The 20,647-nt window shown below is 34.4% G+C and overlaps 2 protein-coding genes across 2 annotated transcripts; one reads left to right on the top strand and one right to left on the bottom strand.

Moving 5' to 3' along the window:
* Positions 1 to 1,433: 1,433 nt before the first annotated feature.
* On the bottom strand, positions 1,434 to 11,097 carry LOC106074703 (MTOR-associated protein MEAK7-like). Its single transcript, XM_056035597.1, has 8 exons — positions 10,946 to 11,097; positions 8,491 to 8,748; positions 8,110 to 8,248; positions 7,515 to 7,651; positions 6,181 to 6,484; positions 5,519 to 5,637; positions 3,750 to 3,974; positions 1,434 to 2,276 (listed from the first exon to the last, which is right to left on the bottom strand). The coding sequence occupies exons 1-8, from the start codon at positions 11,078 to 11,080 to the stop codon at positions 2,127 to 2,129; spliced, it is 1,467 nt and encodes a 488-aa protein (XP_055891572.1). The 5' UTR covers positions 11,081 to 11,097; the 3' UTR covers positions 1,434 to 2,126.
* A 326-nt stretch (positions 11,098 to 11,423) lies between these two features.
* Positions 11,424 to 16,290, top strand: LOC106065204 (probable RNA polymerase II nuclear localization protein SLC7A6OS). The gene is made up of 5 exons (XM_013223976.2): positions 11,424 to 11,741; positions 13,308 to 13,823; positions 14,130 to 14,451; positions 15,334 to 15,414; positions 16,146 to 16,290. The coding sequence occupies exons 1-5, from the start codon at positions 11,586 to 11,588 to the stop codon at positions 16,223 to 16,225; spliced, it is 1,155 nt and encodes a 384-aa protein (XP_013079430.2). The 5' UTR covers positions 11,424 to 11,585; the 3' UTR covers positions 16,226 to 16,290.
* Positions 16,291 to 20,647: the final 4,357 nt, after the last annotated feature.

Here is a 20,647-nt window from a genome sequence, read left to right as displayed (position 1 = left end):
AAAAGGTCATTTACATAATCAATGTGAGAGGTCAATTCTGTTGCAGAGGTAAACAAGAATGTCTACATAAACCACAGACTGTTCAACAACCTTCATTATTATCTGAATCTAATATTTCAAGAGTGAAGAGGTAATCCTAGTCTTTAAATAACATCTTGATTTAATCAAATAAGATTTATTTGGAATTTATATCAATGAGTGGAATAACCATATTCTGCTTAATCACAATTAGCTGGTCTTATACTAACCAACTATTTCCAAATCACTGGTCTATTAAAAAAAAGCAACAATTAGAAACCAACAAATTGTTTAAAAACCTGCGAACATCGAAATATATATCTCAACATGACTTCTGTGCCCAAAAAAAGATGACCAAAGGCTAAGCACATAACTGTGGCCAAACTAGTGACCATTTACATAGTACATTTATGTAGCCATAAATATGACCATTAATACAACACATTTACATGGCCATAAAAATGACCATTTCATACACAGCTAATGAAACATCAAATTTTTGATTATACAAATTATTATCAAACATTTAGCAAATGTGTTACCAACATGAAAAGAAAAACTGCTGTTAAAAAAGAAAATTTGCAATGAAGAGGGGGCATAGCTGATTGAGCAAATGTGTAAATGTGTGTCTAAAATAATACTAAATATTATTAATGTAGTTAGTACTAGATCAACTGAATAATACAAATTATGAGGTATGAAAAAAAAAACAGGTATGAAAAGTAGGCTGAAGGATATTTTAAAATTATTATAATGCACACTGAATTCTAAAGAAAAAAATATAGAAACTATTTTTTCAAAGTTGAAAAATCTATTAAGCAATTTTCATAGTGCTGCTTATATAGTAACGTCTTATGGATCAGTACAGCGGAGTAGTTTTGTCTCAATCAGAACAATTATGATTTCAAATGAATATAAATTAGACTATTATTTCTTATATGTATAATATAATTTTGACTACTGTTACCCCAGGCAATGCTTCTCAGCTTCCACGTGGTCCTCAGGTTAAAATGGTCAATTAAGAAGGCAGACAGACAATAGAGAAGCAAAACAGAACCCCTGTTGAGGTGACTAAGAGTATTAACAGAGGTCACTATCCACACATCATTCCTAAAGGACAGTTTCATAATGGACACCCGCAAGGCTGATGTGGTACAGAGAAGGAATACAGGGGAGTGCCCACTGTACTCAGCCTGCAGCTTCATCTCTAACCCAAGCGTCTTAGTATACAAGCCATCTGTAATTTATATCTGTTTGGATCCCTCCAGACAAAACTGTTGTTCAGACAGGCAGAGGAACTTCTTGGGTATAGAGTTCCAAAGTCTCCGACTGAGTTCTTACAACAATTACAGAGACTATTGCTTTATTTTTTTCGGAAAAAACGAAAATGTAATTTAAGAAAAATTTTGTTAAGAAAAAAAAAAAAAAGATCTATAACTTGAACTTTTTTTTTTATTCACATTTTTCTATTCTAATAAATAAAATATAATTGTGAAAAATCTTACTTAATACTTCATTATAGCTATGCATTCAGCATTTTAAAAGTAACTAAAATCTTTTCATGAAATGGAGTCAACAGATAATTGTATAGCTGAATTAAACAACATCACATTAAACTTTACATTCGCATATAATAAAAAGCTACAGTTTAAACTAAAAAACAGAAATTATTTATAAAAAAAACAAAAAACTAAACCAACTAAAATGGAGTGATTGGCAGCTATGAATAGCTGTGTATAAATAGATTTTCATAGTCATGGCGACAGCATATTTAAAAATATTATGCAAAGCTGTGGCTTTTTCTGAGATTTTTGTCATTTCAAAAAATTAACAAGAAAATTTTAAGAAGAGTGAACGGAGTGAGGCAAATACAAAGGTCAAAGTTAAAAATAACATTTTATACATTGAGAGTGTAATCAAAGTATACACTTACTGTGACCCTAACGAAAAGGTCACTTTTATTTACACACCATTCACTTCTTTTCTAGTTCACTTACTACTTACAAAACAGTTTGACGTGAATGAGCGAAGAGAATGCTAAAAAAACTTTGCCATCAATTAATGTACAGCGAAACGGGAAGATTCCTAGGCTTTTATTTTATCCTTCATCAAAATGGGGAGATGATGGTACTGTGAGCTTTGGTTTCTTCTACAATGGGTTCATCTCTGAGGGCATCGTGCTTGGTTCCTCTATCCACAAAATCTAAAATGGCTTTGTCTTCTGAGGCCAGTTTATCTAAAATGCTTCTTGGTCCCGCCTGGAATGAATGAAAACCAAATGGATCAATAGAATTCATGCTGCATTGTACCCCATTGTATACATCACAGATGTATGAAAACAAAGATGAATGTAATTAATAGTGGAAGATTGTGTGAAGAAAGACTTAAAGGAGCTAAATGTCCAGAAAACACAATCTACTAATTTCAGACAATATTGACAGGTTTGGGAGAGATAACTGACTCACATAGTAAAGGTCATATTTGAAAAACAAGCTTTTTTTTTTATTTCACTGTTGTTGTTTTTTTAAATAATTGCATAGCAAGGTTACAGATGTAAGTTGTTGACTGAATCTTCATCAGCATCAAATATAGCAAAGAAGGAGTGGTTGGGTAATTCCAGGCATGCAAGAAGAAGCTTAGATGGTTCCAGAGGAGAAGAAAGGCGACTATAGTAAGTGTATTTAAATTAAATTGTTTTTTTTTTACATTTATGAAGTGTGTATATCACCATAGTGATTCCAAGTTCTAGAAGAAATGTTTTGTATTGATTTGAAATTGTTTCCCTTTTTTGAGTTTTACTTTAAAGTACTATCTCTGGCATCACAATATTGTTTGAGTATTCTGAAATTGTTTTAAGGAGAGAACTATTCGAAATTGAAACATCAGCAATGCACTGTCTGATTAACACAATCTCATCATACATCAATCAAGAAATTGTGACATCTGGCACTTAAACATATAGTTCGTCCATCGTGGTTCGATGATGACCACTTTGTCATCAAGGGGGCTGAGGGCTTTGCACTGGGGTTTTATGCCTCCTCATGTGGCTGGTGAGACCTTGTGAGCCCAGAATGTTCAGCCACACACTGGGCAGGTTATTTCAGCTGAAGCTAGTGTCGTTTGTCTTGCTTTTCTTTTCTGGCGTTTTTCTTCTGCCAGCGTTGTTCTTTTTTCCTCAGCAACCTGTGCGCCAGTTTTCACAGCGCGACGCCATGATGCTCTGTCATGTGCCTCTGTCTCCCAGGTGCCTGGGTCTATGCTGAACGCCTTCAGAGAAGCTTTGAGGGTGTCCCTGAAGCGCTTTCTTTGACCACCTTGCAAGCGCTTTCCTTTGCTTAGTTGGCCATACAAGAGCCGTTTAGGGATGCGGTGGTCTTCCATCCTGTAGACGTGACCTGCCCATCACAGCTGGGACTGCATCAGGATTGTGTGGATGCTTTGCAGACATGCTCTTCGAAGGACTTCAGTATCTGGTATTTTATCTGGCACTTAAACATATATCTGGCACTTACTTAAACATATATCATGTAAATGACATACATGGAAAAAAAGGAACTATAAAAGAAAATCTTATTTCCCTGTTTTGATTTTTAAGCATATATTATGAAAAGCTCCTTTTAAAACCTATTTTTCTTTGCTTTCAAAAGTTTTGCTTACCGTGGCTAAAGCTATGATCTAATTTTAAACCCCATCAAATATAAATATGTACATTTTGTGAAATGTAATCAAACCTTTGCTGCTTCATCCGTGGCATCCTCATCATCATCCTCGTCCTCCTCTTTCCGTTCTAGCCTGCCAACTGCCCAAACTTCAATACAGTCGACTTGAAATTCTGTATGAGCTGATAGCTGTGGGCTGCCGAATGTGGTATTACCTCGTGCTCCCGCCTTACTGTGTCCTCTATCAAATGACTGATCAATCCAGAAACCAAAATATTCAAACTGGCCACCCATTCCCTGTTGATACAAATCAAGCATCATAATAAAAATTTAATTTAAAAAATCTGTTACATATCACCCCTTTATCTTTATAATCTTCTGTCCAGGAATGACACTCAGAAAGAAAGGTTTCTTAGATGTTTCAATCCACGTGTATCAAAGATGTAATATGTCAAAGTATTGTATTAGATTAATGTTTTTGTATATGTAAGTTAAATGTTTTATGGTTTTATTTTAATTACTTTTGTACAGCACATCTTCATGCTATATATAGCATGCTCAGTGTGCTATGGTCCAACATCACTTTTGGTCGCCTTCTACTGAAAGTATGGTGAAATGGGCCTCTTTACATATACAATAAAAATCAATGTTTATAAAGCTGTGGTTTTCACCACACTTTTGTAGGACTCTGAGATCTGGGTGCTCTATTGAAGGCCTCTAAGGCACCCTTAACACTCCCACCAAAGGTGCCTTCACTCCACAATGGTCATACACTGGCAAGAATACATCACAAATAAGCATGTTCTGCTGGAGGCCAGTGTGGGCATGAAAAGAAGCACTAAAGTTCGTCTATCATGGTTCAATGATGACCACTTTGTCATTCAGGGGGCTGAGTGCTTTTCACTGGGGTTTTATGTCTCCTCATGTGGCTGGTGAGACCTATGTGAGCCTGGAATGTTCGGCTGCACACTGGGCAGGTAATTCCAGCTGGAGCTAGTGTCATTGGCCTTGCTTTTCTTCTCTGGCATTTTTCTTCTGCCAGCTTTGTTTGCTTTTCCTCAGCAATCTGTGGGTCAGTTTTCACAGCGCGACGCCATGATGCTCTGTCATGTGTCTCTGTCTCCCAGGTGGCTGGGTCTATGCTGAACACCTTCAGCTTTGAGGGTGTCCCTGAAGCGCTTTCTTTGACCACCTTTTGAGCGCTTTCCTTCGCTTAGTTGGCCACTAATTAGAAGCACTTATTACGATTTGACAGCTGCTCAGGGTTGGATACTTATCCTGCATAGAGAATGAGCAAATGCCTAAGGCGATCTTCTTTGGCAAGCTTAAAGGAGGACAGTGTAAGAAAGGTGTCCCTCTGTAAGAGCTATAAAAATCAATTCAGGTACCATTTTGCCCTCACTGGCATAGAAGAAAGTAGCTGGCAGCAGATGGCATCTGAAAGAGGCAGTTGGAGAGCTCTCACAAAAGCCAAGGGACACATTTAAGACCCAAAGAAAATCCCTTGTCGAAGACAGGCGCAGAAGATGAGAAGAAAACTTATATAGACCCCTGCAGGCGACTTTGTCTGCATCAAATGTTGAGAAATATGCAGGTTGCAGATGGGTTTTGCATAGTTATGTAAAACACTGCACTCATCCTTAATCTTCAGAATCAAAGACACTGTCATTATTATTAAATGATCATAAGCTTGAATAATAGACAGCCTAATGTAAAACTCTTTGTGTCAATGTGACATATCATAACTCTTTGACTATTGATTAGAAATATTATAAGACCTACTTTATTTGTTATTCTTTTCAATACAAAATTTGTTATCTAAGGACACAGCTGCAACTTACCAGACCATTGGGTAATGTCTGTACTTGATGATTTAAATACATGAAGTTTGCATTATAGCCCGTGGATGTATATATTTGAAAAAAGGGTTTCACTTTGAACAAGAAGCAAGATGAATTTCCTAAAATTAAAGGAAGAAAAAAAAATTGTTATATATATATATATATATTTGTTAATTTGTTAGGCTGTATTTAGAGCATGACTAATGAATAGTGAAAAAAAAAATATTCAAAAAATAAAATAAAGCTAGTCTACTGAAACATTTCTAAAATGCGATTTCAACAAGCTCAATAAAATAATTTTAGACTAGGATACTGTGCTTTTATCTAAAAATGACTTCTGACAGCTATGTCTAACATACAGTTATCTAGGACTATCATGCTACAAATAGGCAGGACTATCACTCTACATTTAGGCAGGACTATCACTCTACATTTAGCCAGGACTATCACTCTACATTTAGGCAGGACTATCACTCTACATTTAGCCAGGACTATCACTCTACATTTAGGCAGGACTATCACTCTACATTTAGCCAGGACTATCACTCTACATTTGGCCAGGACAATCCCTCTTCATTTAGCCAGAACTATCACTCTTCATTTAGCCAGAGCTATCACTCTACATTTAGCAGGGGGTATCACACTACAGCTACTAAAACTACCTGTAAATTTTGGATTGATTTCCCAGGATACAGAGGCAAAGCCACCAAAGACATGCCCATCTTTGTCTTTAATGACAATAAAGGATGGACCTTTATTTCTTATGTGCTGAAGCAATTGAGAGAAGCTGTTACCATGGAGACTATTACTAAAAACTAGCTTCCACTGAGACTGAAGCTCTGCATTAAGGGCAAAATTGAGGAATAGGACAGTGGGAAAATCCAACATTGTTTTGAAGCGAGACCAGTTAGTATCTCTGACTTGTGGAACTCGAGGTAGAAAAGTGATCTGATGAGGTTCTTGTTGCTGAAGAAAAAAATTCATTGAAAAAAGGATTCAAAATTGGTTTACCAGAAAAAAGATATTGAAATACTGCTTAAATTGACCTCTAAAAACAACTAAATAATACAACAATATATTATAGCAAGAATACTGAATAAAGATTCTTTAGTTAGAACAGTTTGGACGTGGGATTCTTCTTCTTCTTCTAGCCAGCTTTACTGCTGCTGAGCTGTGAGCTCTTTTGCAGACTGTGCCAAGGAAAAAAAGTGTGATGTTTTCTTCAGTTGTTCAGCACTGCCGTACAGGCTGTTTGGTTATGTTGGGCTGTAGTGGAAGTAGGGTCTGCCTAAGGTGGATTAGGGAGGGGCATTCAAAGAGGATATGGTTTACGGTTTCAAAGGGGTGGGCGCAGTGTCTGCAAAGGGGGAGTTGTGTGGAGTTTATTTTGTTCAGGTGGTAATTTAATAGTGGTGTGTGCCCTGTTCTTAGTGGACGTGGGATAAACTTGATTGAAACATGAGATAAAACTCACATGCACATTAAACTTATTTTCTAAACTGATTATGTGAAGCCAATTTTTCAAGAAAAACTGAAAACATAAGACTGCTTTTCATAGCTGGCCAACTAAAAGTTTGACCATGACAATATTTTTGGAATAAATAAAAAAGAATACCTTGTCATACTTTCAATTAATAATTACCGTATTAAAATAAGTTCAGAACAATTACATTTCCGAATTTACATGCAAAATTTTAATCACATCAATGGCAAAGACTCATGTTTACAGACACCAAATTAGTTGAAAACATGTCTGACATGGTGACCCGACAAATCGAAATTTCCCGACAAAATAGCGCTGACTTATGTATGATGTGATACACTTTCATTTTAAATTTCCAAAAATCTTAATTTCAATTTTTTTATTTTTTTCATATATATTAATGCTAAGCTTTGCTCATTTTTTGATAAATAAAACAATATCTTTGCCAATGATCAATTAGTTCTTCCAGAAAGCACTTTTTATAAAACGTTTGGAAACCAGTATGCTACTCACATAAAACTGGAATGCACCATGAAAGACTTGTTTCATAATAAGACTGAACAGCGAACATTTGTTTAACCATCCTTCAACAGCTTCTTCTGTCAGAGTTACTCCCCCTGTGTGATGAGAGTTTTCTGAGTTGGATTCACCTGTCAAGAATAAATATTTCTTTAAAACGTGTTGTTCTCCATTTGTGGAAAAGAGAGTAACTGACTTATCAATCTGTTAAACGTGAAGAACATTCAGAGTAAGATTCATTGGTAAAATTGTTGATTAATAAATATAGCTTTTGTTAATTTACAAATAGATCTATTAGAATTAAGATTTTTTTTAAAATAAGCATTCAATTAAGCTCTTGAATATTAAAAAATATGCTGCTAAAAAAATACCAGTTTTCAGATTTTTAAAAAGTAACTCTTAGTCACTCATCAGATCTTTTACATCACAGACATTACTTAAAAGTAAAAGATAATAATGATAATTATGCAATGCAACTAAAACAGACAAATCATCCACACAAAAAGTGAATAAGCTTATTATTATATGAAGCTGCACATTATCATGAAACAATGCAACAAACGCTGTGCGTCAAACATTTTTTACAAACCTGACTTCAAAAGATCTTTCAATAAAGAGACTGCTAACTGGTCATGGGAATTAAAAGCGTCTGCAAATATCCAGCTCTGATAGGCAGTACAATGTGCAGATAACAATTTCTCATAACTGTGCAGAAAACTAGTTACTAACTGAAAACACAATAAAGTTTCAGGTTGTTTGATTTTGTAATTAATAAGAAGAAAAAAGAAAGACATAGTAGCAGCCAGCCATAAAACAAACATGCATTGAAAAAAAAAAAAAACATCAATTGATCAAGACTGACAAAAACAGACAAATTGGCTTTTAAATTGGGACTTAATTGTTATCTTATTTCAGAATATGTACATGATAAATAACTTGATTCTGTAAAATAGTCGTAGAATCTAGTTACCTTAACTAAATCTTGAGCAGAGACTGAGTTCTGTGAGGAAGACGCTAAAAAAACGCAGGTCCTAGCTAAATCTGCAATACTCCCTTTCAATAATTGTCCTAGATGGGAGGCAAAATGCTGTAAATGAACCTCCTGGGAATGATTTTGATGAGCATGTAGTCTGTGATGATGGTGGTGGGTTTGATGGGGAAGTGGCCCATCAATCAATTCAAACAGTTTTCCGCTAATAGGTAGATCTAGCACAGGAGTCATGAAATGCTGAAAATAACCCAAGTTAAAACTGAAATGATAACAATATATAATTTGATTTTAGCAACGGTTTTAAAAAAAGCACTACGCCAATCTTAATGATCTAAATTCAAGGGTCTGACTAGATGAGATCTTGATTCTAGATCTAGTTAATCTAGATTAGATTTTAGATTATAGTCAATCTAGTACTACTACAAACACAATGAAATCAACAAGACTACAGTACTAGTTTTCAAGTACTAGCTCTTGATGTAGTCATAGGATGATTGGTCTAGTTCATTCTAAGTTACTGATGATCATGATGTGTATGTGATCTAGAAAATCTAGACCTATAAAGATCTAGTATCAACATCTTGTCTAGATTATAAATCTATAAAGAGCTAGTATCTACATCTATGATCTGGACTAGATAGATCTATTTGACAATTTGAGCCCTATTGGTCTACATTCTAGATCTAGATTAGGGTTGCTTAGCTCTGGGTCTGGCTCATTATCTGGCCATATTAGACTTTGGCCAGATATCATTGCAGGATAGTTGGCAGATTGCCTATCATATGTAAAAGCCACTATCAGTATCTGGCCCAGAAAAGGTCTTTCACAGTTGAAACATGAGCCTAATGACCAATTGATGGTCTAAAATTCACAAATATGTAACATACGTACTATACAACCCAGTTTGCACTAAAAGCTTTGAGAGCTTTACACTAGGTATATATATATATACAATGTACTATACACAGATTACTCTCTCAAAATATATTTATGACAAAAGTCAGTCTATTAAATATAAATGATAAATCTATATTTAATCTATAATATAGTGACTATAGATAACAGTCATACAATACATAGATATAGGACTTGACTCTATGTCCAGTGTAATAAAAATATAGATCTAGATAATAGTATTACTATGAGATAGTCACCAGATAGTGAAGCATGATACTATGATTTTATGATTATACAGATTTAGATTATGATAGATCTAGACTCTACTAGTGCCTGCAGCCTACTAAAGTTAACACTATAATAATAAAATAATAAGTTTAAGTAATATTATTAAAAATTATTTAATATAAAAAGATATAGATCTAGATCTTATTTATAATTTTTATAGCTAGATTAGATAAGATAGTAGATCTTATCTTATATAATACAGACGTTACTTCAAAAAAAAAAAAAATAAAGATTATTATATCCTATGCGTCATGCAAATTAACCAATGACCTTTATCTTTGTGTCTTTCTGAGTATTTTATTAGATTTTGTCTTTGTATTTGAAGATTAGGGTTTAATTTTTTTTTCATTTATTATAACACCTTAGAAGTATTTCTGCATTTTTAGTCTCTGTTACTGGTTTACCATGAATAAGATAAGTGGAATTAATTTGTTTTAGTTTTTTTGTTAATCTTAAAAACTGACATTTTTCTGCGTGGAAAAACATGTCCCAATTTGATTCCCATTTCTGTAATTAATCTAATTCTCTTTGTAAAATTTCTGTATCTTGTTTTATTGTTCTATATATTATGCAATCATCTGCAAATAATCTGCCCTGGTTAAGAGATGCCTGAAAAAGTATTTTGAACACTGATGCTAGCTCATTGCTTGGTTCTTTGAGTAATCTAGCTGGAATACCATCACTTTGCCATCAGGTTCAGATGCTTTATTCGGTTTAATTTAATGTTCGCTAATAGTTTTTTGGATCCCCTTTTCTTGTACTTCTAATCTATAAAATGACTAGACTAGATCTATATATCTCCTATTTATAGTTTTATACTATTAGTCCTATGTAATGTTGTCTACTTGGTAACTTGGTTCAAATTAAGTAATAAGTCTTTGTCTCCTGGGGCTGAGAATGCTGATGCAAAGTATTTATTTAGGAAGTAGGTTTGGTTTCATTATGATTATCATTGTGTGTTATTTAAACAAAGATAAGATTGTAGATCTATCTAATCATAATAATGATAATGATTAATGTCATAAATCATGATAAATGTCTAATCATTAGTGATTAGACTAATGAAATGATTAAATTATCATTAAATCGAGATAATACTATTACTATACTAGTATACTAGACTATAGTCATAGTCTATCTCTATTTAATTTATCTTAGTCATACTTACTAACTTACTTACTTAGTATAAATAGTATAAAATACTATTAATAATAGATTATTCTAGAATCTAGATTGTTTCTAAATCTACCTGCAAATTCTCTTTGTTAAAAGATTTTTTTCCATGAGATATACTGCAGAAAACATGGTTGACTTTAGCTTTTTCTTCATCAGAAAAATATATTTCGTGCTTTAGATCTGTTGTTTTACTTTCAGAACCCCCCATGATGAACTATAAATGACCATGACATTCAATGTGTGTTTATTTACCTTGATAACTTTTGTTTTCTTCAATTTCAAAGAGCTTCTTTAAGAACGGTGTTGGTCATATTTTTCGTTTATTTATTTTGCTTTTATGAGATAAGATAAAAAATTTAAAATAGTTTAATAGATTTGCGATAATAAATGTAAAAATAGCACGTTTAATATTTTTAATATTAGATCTACATTAAATGCATTTTCATGATTTATATTTAATGTTATTAGCAAAAATATAATATTGAAAATGTAACTATGAGCCGTAAAACACGGAAATCTTATGTACATCTTTTATTTCGAAGTTTACATTTTGAAGAATTAAAAAAACAAAAACAATCAGTTTACGAAGTCAATATTCCTATTTTCAGGTTTTAGTCTAATTCGAAACATTTTGAGTAGATATAGATCTAAATCATAAGTCCAGACTAGTTAACTAGTTCTAGAGAATCTAGATAAAGGTATCTCAATTTAAAATGATCACATCAGTAATAAGGGTTAAGCGTAGAATAGATGAAGATCCAGCTGAAGCATTAATCGTTTCTTGTAAAAGAAAAAAGCAAACTGAGAACCTTGCTTGTGAAAATGATGTTGAAAGTATTTTTTCGTTTGCAGGGACAATATCTTCGAAGGTAAATTTAAAATTAAGCCATTAGTCACTAAGACTAAGTGGCATTAGATCTGTAACAATCTGTTCAATTTTCAATCATATTGGGGATTATTAGGCTCTACATACTTTAAATTAATCCTTACCTTAGCCTGCCTTAGCTTAGCTTTAGTTTAGGCTATTGTATCCAAACCTCCAGCTGGACACCCAGGATGGTCATCATTTGACATCATGGTGGTGGTCAGGGTTTGAACCCATTACCATTGAATGACAGTCCAGAGTGCATATCACAAGACCTGGCAGCCGTCTTCATTGTTAGTTCTTATTACAATTTAAGCATATTAACCTCACCTCAAGTTGCCTCAAGCACATTCAGGAATATTGTTTACTACTACTTAAGACTTAGGTCCTCCTGAACCATAGGCATTTGGCACATTAGGCAGCAAGCTCTCTCCACAGAGATTGTAGTATCACAATCAGATAATTAGCACATAACCTCAGGACTATAGTATAAAAATGACTGTTACATATTTTTTTCTTATCCTAGTAAAATTATTTCAGATCATATAACCCAAACTACCTTTTAGGAGGCAGGAGATGTTGGCAGATGGGAATTTGAAATTTTGACAGTTGACAGCGCATCTTCCTTTAAGTTTTATTTTTAAAAAGTTAAACAAAAAAAAAATTCATTTATAGCATCTCTTTGCCTCAGATACCAGGATAAATGAAAATATTTAATCTCAGAACACTCTTTGACAGCATCATTCCTGTAGTTTTATCAGTGGTGCTGTATCAGAGTGTTGTCATTAAAGGACAAAAGTATATTACAACAGATTTTTATTATTATATTAATTACTAGATCTAGAATAATTTAATATTTGAATTATAAATAATCTGATTGTAATACTTGAATAGTAACTTATATAGTTTTTAATGTCCCATTTATGGTTACTGAGTAGAGGAAGAGAATCCTTGAAGGATTAGAAGTATGACATGGCCTAAAGTATGTTGATGTGCCAAATAATAATAATAATATAACAGCTCTAATTTTGATTTAATTTAAACTAAAAAAAATTCAGCTAATTATTCAGATAAAATTAAATATTTTTAAAAGACAGAAAAAAAAAAGAAAAAAAAACTTATCATAATTAGATGGTTTATACTCATGTTCTGAGACATTTTACAGATGAGTTTGGGTTCCCCTAAAAAAACAATTCATGTTGTTTTTATTTATCTGTTCATAAGAATTGAAAAAAAAAAATGTAGCATGGATCATAAATTGATGTGTGGGAAGCGTGGTCGAGAGGCCAAGTGTGCTTGAACTTGGCTTGGCTTGGCTACCTAGAAGGGGGCTCGAGGTTCGACACCCGACTAGGGCAGAGTTGTGTTTACTGAGCGCCTAAAGGCAGCACGGAAAACCAACTCCTAGATACCCCCTCCCCCCACCGGTCCACAAATGAGATTGGACCAAAAGTGCTCTGAGCATGCTATAAGCATGAAAGTAGCGCTATATAAAAGCTATAATAATAAAATAATAATAAATTAATGTTAGTAAAAAAATAAATCATCGTGGCATTCAATCCTCCAACAGCATGATCCTGTCCCACAACAAATTAAAGAAACCATAAAGAAAACAGAGTTAACCACCCATGCTGCCAACTTGAAACATCCACAAAGAAGAGTAGAGTACACTTCAGAACTTCGTCAAAAGAAAGATCGAGCATCTCGTGCAAATAGATTTCGTATCATATGTAGTCGGCGCGCCCTGGATATAGATGCTTTAGACAGTAAGAAGGTAGCACCAGACAGCCCTGAAGAAAAAAACAGTAACTTGAAAAAACAAAATTCTCCAGGCTGTGGAGAATCTAAGTTGAACAAAGATCTGGACATAGCAATACAAGCAGAAACATCAGATCAATCAAGTACAGACTTCAAATCATCTTCCAAAGCTGATACTTTAGAAGTCCAGACGGAGAAGACACTTTGTCCCGACACTAAGCTCTCTTCTGACAAATGTGATGATTCTGCTTTGACGGAAGAAGACAAAGTTTTCTGTATACTTGATGTGGAAAATGATCAGGAAGACGTGATGAGAGAAACTTCTAAGGTCAGTTAAATTTTTTTTTTTTTTAATTTTTAACACAATACTAATGGTCTCTCTCTCTATATATATATATATTTAACATTCAAAAGCTAAGGATTTTAGAACTACTGGTACCTTGTATTACCCTTTATTCATACAAAATCATGAAATTTTTGTCACACTGAAAATATATTTCTGCTTCATTGAAGAGACTGCACCCTCTGATCCTTCCTTAGTCATGGCCAACTACATCCCTTCAATTCTGAAATATTCCCCCAAATTCCATTCTTTAGTTAAAATAACTATTATCCATTTAATTCTCTGTTTCAGCAATCAGTAAGTAGAATAACTCTTAACAATATTCCAATGGTAAGTCATAGAGTTATGTCCCCACCTGAGAATGAAAGAGACTTTGTCTATGATCTTTATTACGCTCACGAACGATTGGATAACCTTGACCCTGAAGCTGTGTTCACCGTAGAAGCGCTATGTGAAGAACTGATTAATGAAGATGTGGAGGATTTTCAAGACAGAGATGACTTCCGTGATGACAGCGACGACAGCAATGACGAGAGTAATTGGAGAAATGATTATCCAGATGAAGATCCACATTTCTTTGAAAATGAAAATGTTGATGATTACTTTGCAGAAGGTTGGTTTTTGTTCATATATTAAAAAATGTAAATGTATAATAAAAGTATTGATCTTTGTAAATGTAGAGCTACACTTCACTTGCCTATATTTAGACACTTGTGTCATCACATGTTGTTCTCTACATTCCTCTTTCTTGTTTGCTGCGACTCAGTGTCTCAACCAGTTTGAGGCCTTAATGTTTTCATACCTCTTCTCTCTACCATAAGTTTACTATGACATTGAAAACACTGCAGTTGTCCACTTCCTAAAGGAGCAAGGCAGTAAAAAAAAAACCTCTTAGCTTGCTAAAAACTAGACATAACTATTATTTGGACTGTTTCTATAGTTCTTGCCACAGTGGTAATATAAGCATCACAGCATTGATTGAAATAATTGGTCTTTGTGTTGAAAAATAAAAGTTACCATGAAAATAATACTTTTTGTAATAGCAAAGATTATAGAGACCTAAAACTTGCAGAGATAGTGAAAGTTATTCATATCAGGAAGTGAATGATGGTAAATATAAATTCTTCAGAAATATTAATTTGCATTAAAAAAAAAAAACTTTTAGTACTGGAATTTCCAAACCACATTAAAAGTTGGTTTCTTTTTTATTACACTTGCTGCCTGGTCAAATGGTATGTGTCATCCTAAAGTCCCAATTTTGAAGGCTATCCACCTACAGGAGTTTTGGGCTAGGAGGAAATAATCATTTCTGAAGGAACATATGAAACTTGTCAAACAAAAGTATTTCAGTTCTCTATCAAGTCCAATTTCCATTTCTTTGGATCAGTATTCATATTTATGAAGAACACAGTAGAAACAATTTCTACTATTTGCTTTTATTCTGAACAGATATGGTAGACACTCTAATACTGTCATTTGATTTTTCTCTCAACAGATATGGTAGACACAAATTTTCTTCATTGTGGTGATGATGATGATCAACTGGCTTACTGGATGGGGACTAGGTGTAAAGTAGGTGAGTGATGGTGAAAATCAAAATTCTGTTATAATGTGCTTTTTGTAAATTTACATAAAAAGACCTTTCCTTTAAATATTCCATAAGTTTTGACTATTGAACTGAACTTATTTCATAGAGACTTTAATATCTTATTACAGTAGAGTCCTTCAAACTTTGTGAACCAAAGGGTTCTCAAGTTTGTGAAAATGCTGGGTATTCAGGTTTAAAAAACACCACTGTGCTTGTATGTGTTAAAAATACAACTGCTCCCCACCTCCAAACAAAAAGAAGCAAAATCAGAGAAAAAATAAATACTTATGAAGGCATTGCAATAAAATTAATGAACAGCAAAAACAGGTCACTTTTTTTTTTAAATAAGAAATAAATAATGTCTTCTACATTGCACGCTTTGTTACAAAGATGATGGCAGAACAGGAAGTCCATTGAAATTGCTAAAGTGTGGTTTTTATTGCCTTATTTGTAAGATATAAATAATGTCTTCTACATTGCACTCTGGGTTTTGTTACAAAGATGATGGCAGAACAGGAAGTCCATTGAAATTGCTAAAGTGTGGTTTTGTTTGTCTTCTTCTTTTTGTGATATTTAAGAGCTAGTACAGTGGTGCATTAAGTTTTTTGACCTGCCAGAGTGCACCAGAGTTATTTTGACTCCAAGGTTTTCAGAACTCTTCTATATATTTGCTTTTTAATAAAGGTTATAATAGCTTGTATTGTAACTTTATTCTTCAGATGAGCATTCAGATGATGATGAAAATGACTATGAGGAAGATGGCGATAAAGACTGTGACAATTCTAGCAATGAATACTGAATTGATTTTTACTTTTATGCTTTTTTAAACTATAGATTGTCATTTATTAAATGTATTTTACACTTTTTCATTGTTGTATTATGTTTATTTCCTTAAGAAACAGTAATGTCCTTAGTAGGGGTGCACCGGATAGTCCCTCCGGCTCCGGCTTCTGCCGAATATCCGGCATTTTTTACTATCCGGTGCTATTCGGCTCCGGTCGGATATCACTACCGGATAGTAAAAAATACACCTATTTAATATGCATAAAGTGAACCTCGTTCCATTACTGTCTGTTATAGAATGTATTAATGCTTATATGAAAACAAAATAATGAGCTTAAAAATAGAGCCATTATGAATATGCACCAAACTTCGTTTATTATAAAGACAAGGCGTGTTAATAACTTAATATAAATAGAGATGAAACTTTACATCATAAATGCGCTTTACATACAGAGCAGCAATGGCTGGCACTTTTTTCAATTTGTCTTGACCTTTGAGTAAGTTAGTTAACATGTTAAAATGCTACATTTCTTGACTACGTCATGCTGACCAGACGTCTGTCTAGCTGTGCGGGTATATCTCCAGAGGTAGAGATGAACAACTCCCACCCCCTTTTATTTGTTTAGTCCATCACGTTGAGTTTTTTATGGGTGGGTAACCACAAGTTAAATACGATGGACGTAGGTTTAATGTCAGCGTATTGACACTCTCTAGTGGTCACACCTTTCGAGGGAACTGAGTTTGTTTACTTAGTAGTTAATCTTTATTAGGGGGGGGGGGGCTGGACTACAAGAGCCACACCTCTAATGTAACCAGGTATATTTCTAGATGAACAACTCCCTTCCCCTTTTATTTGTTTAGCCCATCACATTGAGTTCATTGATTGACAGGTGACCACAAGTCAGATACGATGGACGTAGGTTTAATGTCAGCGTATTGACACTCTCTAGTGGTCACACCTTTCGAGGGAACTGAGTTTGTTTACTTAGTAGTTAATCTTTATTAGGGGGGGGGGCTGGACTACAAGAGCCACACCTCTAATGTAACCAGGTATATTTCTAGATGAACAACTCCCTTCCCCTTTTATTTGTTTAGCCCATCACATTGAGTTCATTGATTGACAGGTGACCCCAAGTCAGATACGATGGACGTAAGCACTCTCTAGAGGTCACACGAAGGAACTAGGTTTGTTATTGGGGGGGAGGGTGGACTAGACTTTACATTATAAATTCGTATTACATACGTAGCAGCGATGTCTGGCACATTTTAAAAGCTTGTCTTGACCTTTGAGTGGTCTTGTAAACACGTAATATTCCTTAACTACGTCACGCTGATAATCTGTCTAGATGTGCGGGTATATCTCCAGAGGTAGAGATGAGCACCCTCACCTCCTTTTGTTTGTTTAGTCCATAAAATTGAGTTCACGGATAGACAGCTGACCACATTAAGCCAGATGTCAACGTGTTGACACTTTCTAGAGGTCACATCTTATGAGGGAACTGAGTTTGTTTACTTGGAGTAGAATTTTTATTAGGGGCGGGACTACAAGCCAGATCTCTATAAGGTTAATCTGGTATGAGTTTGTTTATTATGAGATTGTCAATCAAGGGTCTGGACCACAAACCAAATTGTTAAGACATATTGACACTGTCTAGAGGTCACTAGATGATGACACTAAGTTTGTTTACTTGAAGAGAAATGTCAATTAGGGCGCTGAACTACAGGACACACCCCTACAAGTATTTTGATACACAAGCCACGGGTATAAAAGTGGCTTGCAAGGGCATTTAGTAAATTAAATAGTAATAATAATGGCTGATAAAAAGTCATCACTTATATGGCGTTACTTTAATGTCAAAACAATGGACAACTTTAAAGTAGTTTGCAATGCTTGTAAAATAGTAATGTCACGTGGTAAACCAGGCAAACCTAAAGACTTCTCAACCACCACTATGATTAGTCATCTACGCTCGAAACACCCAGACTTATTCAACGAAATGACTGCATTGAAATCAGCATCAAGTAATATCACTGCCTGTGCCAGTACGTCTACGAGCTCCAGTGATTCGTCAAGCCTCACACACAAGCAGCAACCAGGGATTAAAGAGGTCTTAGACAAAGCTAAATTGTGGGATATTAATAGTGATAATGCTAAACGCATTCACTTGGCCATAGCAAAGATGATTGCAACTGACATGGAACCTTACCAAGTAGTTGAGAAGCCTGGATTTATTGGACTTTTCAAAGTACTGGAGAAAAGATACACTGTGCCTAGTCGCAAATATTTTACAGAACGTGTTATTCCAGATATCTACGACAATATTTCTTCAAAGCTTCGTGAAATGCTATCTGATGCTAAAAGCACCGCTTTCTCAACGGTCACTTGGACAGCTGATAATACCACCGAATCATATTTTGGTTTAACTGCCCATTGGTTGAATGAGTCATTTGACCGAAGCAGCTATGTTTTGCATTGTACAAAATTTAATGGCCATCATACGGCTGCAAATTTGCTGTACTTAAGATATTTACTAAGCCATTATCTGTATTAGATACAAACCAGAAGCGGTTTGTGGCCTTTAAAACACGAGCCTAATGACAAGTTGATGGTGTCAAATACATGAACACAAACATCTACCCACTATACAACTTAGATTGTACTTAAGAAAGATTTACGCTATAAAACCAAGAGTGAACTTTACCTTTGAAAGATTTACATTAGTTACATATATATGTTTATATATTCTGCATGAGTTATCCCACATTCTACCTTACAATACATACGCACACACCATCTCATGTTACAAAGATTAGTTTATGATAAGCATATCTGTAAAAAAAATGCTGTTCATTTTAATTTATCAATCAGTGATAGAGTTTAAAGTAAGAAAGTAAATAACAAAATAATATGAATATAGGTATGTTATATAGAAGATTTTCAAAAACTTCAGTAAAACGAGCTGTTTGAGTCATGTAGGTATCCGGCTCCGGCTCCGGCCGAATATCTAATTGTACTATCCGGTTATATCCGGCTCCGGCCGGATATCAAAAAGTACTATCCGGTGCACCCCTAGTCCTTAGAACAAGTTTAAACTCTTTTTATGGTCAGTGGTTACTGAATTTTTTTTTAAGGCCAAGCACTAACACCTTCACTTTCTTTTGTGCAATCTGTGACATTGAGAAAACTGTTTTTTCATCTTCTATAACATAACAGTATTCAGTAAGTTGGCTACAATTGATGAATGATTCGAAATGTTCTGTATTTGAAGTTTAATTTAGGCACATTGAAAAAGAAATCTTCAAAAGTTTTATATGATGGGTGCAGGACAGACTTTTTGGTATGTGTATGAGCTTGATTTCTTCTATTTAAAAAGAAACATAATTACTTTGATTATATTATAGTTTGTTTTCCATGGAGAAGTTAGTTATATGTACTCATAGAGTCATTTTATAAGACATTTTTGACAAGCTTCCTTTTGCACACCCTTGAGTTTTTGCTTAGCAATATGCTTGTAAGGAGACTGGAACCATACATTGAAGTACCTATGTGTACTTAGTTCTAACTACCAGTACTAAATGTAACCTAGTCATGAATATAACTGTGACAACATATATGAAGATTCAGGATGCTAATTCAAAGACATACAACTTGTTTATCAGCAATAATAAAATACAGTCACAGTTGTGGCAAATAAATATCCAGTACAAACGAATGTCCAACAGAACAATATCTCAAGGACTCAATTCTCCAGTGACACTAAATATCAACTGAATTCTTCTTCGTTCTCATTGTTATGTTGGAGTGTACAGATGACTAGACCAATATATGAGATGAACTGCGCAGTGGTTTCCAAATCAGGGAGCTCTCCATATAGTTTTCTTTCTATTGGGGTGTTTTGGGGCCAGTGTCTTATACGGGCCTCTTGGTAAAGAGAGCAGTTTTGGAGGACGTGGGCGGCATTCTCTGGTGATACTCCACATGGGTAGATTTCACTGGCTCCATTTTTGAGCTTCCGGTACATGTGTTGTCGCATTCTGTTGTGTCCAGTCCTGAGTCAAAAGATTAGACATTGGTCTTGTCGGGATAGCTTATAGTAAGCGTCATCTTTCTTGTGATTTGGATGAGAGCTCGTCCATTTCTCATTTATTATATATAAGAATAAGATAAGATCATTTTTTATTGGTCCAATCTAATGGAAATTCAGTTTGACTTCAATTTGACCACCAATGATAATTGCACAATAATTAAAATCTCTACTTCAAACTCTGTACTGACTTAATAAAACAAACTTTACAACAATTCAAAAGTCTTGACTGTACTTCACCTTCACTATACTTCCATTCACTTTTACTGACTTTGACTTCCTTTCTCTTTACCTTGAACCATCACTTTGCATGAAATGAAAACTTCTAACAAAATGGTGTATTACAATTAATA

The sequence above is a fragment of the Biomphalaria glabrata genome, chromosome 7 (genome assembly GCF_947242115.1).
Source record: "Biomphalaria glabrata chromosome 7, xgBioGlab47.1, whole genome shotgun sequence".
Classification (NCBI taxonomy): Eukaryota; Metazoa; Mollusca; class Gastropoda; family Planorbidae; genus Biomphalaria; species Biomphalaria glabrata.
Note: the sequence above shows the minus strand (reverse complement) of the source record. Positions and strands in the feature narration are given on the sequence as shown.

What these genes read in the sequence shown, in the direction of transcription:
- LOC106074703 (XM_056035597.1), bottom strand. Translation starts at nt 11,080, where the DNA reads ATGGGGGGTTCTGAAAGTAAAACAACAGATCTAAAGCACGAAATATAT. An exon ending in TTAACAAAGAGAATTTGCAG is followed by an intron (nt 8,749 to 10,945) that starts GTAGATTTAGAA and finishes GGTTATTTTCAG; the next exon opens with CATTTCATGACTCCTGTGCT. An exon ending in AGACATTACCCAATGGTCTG is followed by an intron (nt 3,975 to 5,518) that starts GTAAGTTGCAGC and finishes TTGTATCAACAG; the next exon opens with GGAATGGGTGGCCAGTTTGA.
- LOC106065204 (XM_013223976.2), top strand. Translation starts at nt 11,586, where the DNA reads ATGATCACATCAGTAATAAGGGTTAAGCGTAGAATAGATGAAGATCCA. An exon ending in CAGGGACAATATCTTCGAAG is followed by an intron (nt 11,742 to 13,307) that starts GTAAATTTAAAA and finishes ATCCTCCAACAG; the next exon opens with CATGATCCTGTCCCACAACA. An exon ending in TGATGAGAGAAACTTCTAAG is followed by an intron (nt 13,824 to 14,129) that starts GTCAGTTAAATT and finishes TCTCTGTTTCAG; the next exon opens with CAATCAGTAAGTAGAATAAC.